General features: G+C 38.8%; 1 protein-coding gene across 1 annotated transcript in view; it reads right to left on the reverse strand.

The window, feature by feature from the left end:
- Positions 1-168: 168 nt before the first annotated feature.
- The window catches only part of LOC106478799 (STAGA complex 65 subunit gamma-like), a 41,225-nt gene continuing 39,635 nt past the window's right edge, over positions 169-1,758 (reverse strand). Inside the window, exon 11 of the mRNA XM_022382452.1 lies at positions 169-706. Coding sequence (XP_022238160.1) covers positions 646-706 — 61 coding nt within the window. The 3' untranslated portion in view covers positions 169-645. The remainder of the gene's footprint in view (positions 707-1,758) is intronic.

A 1,758-nucleotide genomic window follows, 5' to 3' on the forward strand; every position in this document is an offset into this window, starting at 1 on the left:
TACTCTTTTACCAACGAATAGTGGGATTGACCGTCATATTATAATGTCCCCACGGCTGAAAGGGGGAGCATGTTTGGTGTGACGGGGATTCGAACCCGCAACCCTCAGATTGCGAGTCGAGCGCCCTAACCACCTGGCCATGCCGGGCCCTGCTGCAGCTGGCCAGATTTCCTTTTACAGTGACATTCTGCACATTCTAAAAAGTCGAAAATGTGTTAATTAACACTTATGAATTGAGGATACTAACACCCTCCCCCCCATCCATTTCTGATGGAGTTTGGGTCGTGACATTTCTACGACCCACTTCCACAGTGACGACTCTGGTCGTTGCTGCATACTTTATCTGAAACTAAATATTATTTAAATAAAATATATAGCTACAAAATTTCTGCTTCACTTTACCTAGAATCGTCATCTCCTGCTTGCACGATTCTTGCCACTCTTTTATAGGCATCTTCAGGGATGGCTACTCTATAAAAATCGCAATCCCGCAGGGTTGGCTATAATTCGAAACTCACCATCAGCCGTCACCGTGATTACCGATCCGATGCTTGAAACTGAGCTTGGTGCTATCTTTTAAACTCCGGCTTAAAGATTGCTGTTGTGGGTGACAACTATACGTTTGTGTAATATGGCCGAAATCGATCATGCAGTGGTAAAAAAATCTGATCCCGTCAGCAGCATCGTGTCCGAAACGACAAGAACCCTTTACATAAACAAATAATACGCGACATCAATACAGTTGCAACAATAAGTTAATAATCGCTAAGGTACATGTGTTTACTTGCCATATATACATTAAATTATATCCACGGCCTACTCGAAGCTATATACGTATGCGTATAGTAGATTATGAGGCTCCATATAAACGACATACTACATTAAAACGATTGGGTGTTAACGGTTATATACCCGTTGTTATTTGCTAGGTAGTCAAATAAACTTAAATATTACCACACACAATGCGCAATGATGCGTTTAGTAATATTGCCCAGGTTTTATTACAATACTCACGGCCACTTGTACTGTAGGCTGGCGAAATATTATTGAATAATAATAATAAAGAAGAAATGGGCGATCCCTATTATGAACACCTACAAAAGAATGACTTTTCGACCTTTATAGGTCATCATCGGCCTAGGAATAAGGTTTGAAAATAGGCTATTAGAGCAATTATAAATTTGAGTCTTCGTCCCCCCCCCCTTACAGTATTAAAAAATGAGCCCCACAGAAATACTCATGTTGTAGTAAACCGGGAATCTAGAATAGATTAATAACAGCACCAATCTTTACGCTATTTTCTCATGAACATATAACTCAATGGCACTGTGCTTAAGTCCGAATGGCAGTCAGTGCTGATGCAATTAGAAACTGTAAATGACTGTTGAGCAATTGATCATATGACCACGCACTGAGGTCTCTGAAACATGCCAGGTGCAAATGCGGAAAAAAGAAACCAATTAAAACATACATGCACACTTTGAAATATATATATATGTTTGAGTAAGTGTAAACAAACATTAAAACACTCGTGTGGTTTCGAATTTAACATGTGAATAGTAAAATGTTTAATGCAGATGTTGGGAGAAAAGCATGGTGTCTACTCAACGATAAAATTTTATTTATTCCCAGTTGTGAGTGTGTGTGTGTGTGTGTGTATGTGTATATATATATATATACATAGAGAGAGAGAGAGAGAGGACGGTAACTAATTACGTTACGTATACGACTATAATTATTAAGTAATTAGTTACGATA

This window comes from Limulus polyphemus, unplaced genomic scaffold (assembly GCF_000517525.1).
Source record: "Limulus polyphemus unplaced genomic scaffold, Limulus_polyphemus-2.1.2 Scaffold250, whole genome shotgun sequence".
NCBI classification, from domain to species: domain Eukaryota; kingdom Metazoa; phylum Arthropoda; class Merostomata; order Xiphosura; family Limulidae; genus Limulus; species Limulus polyphemus.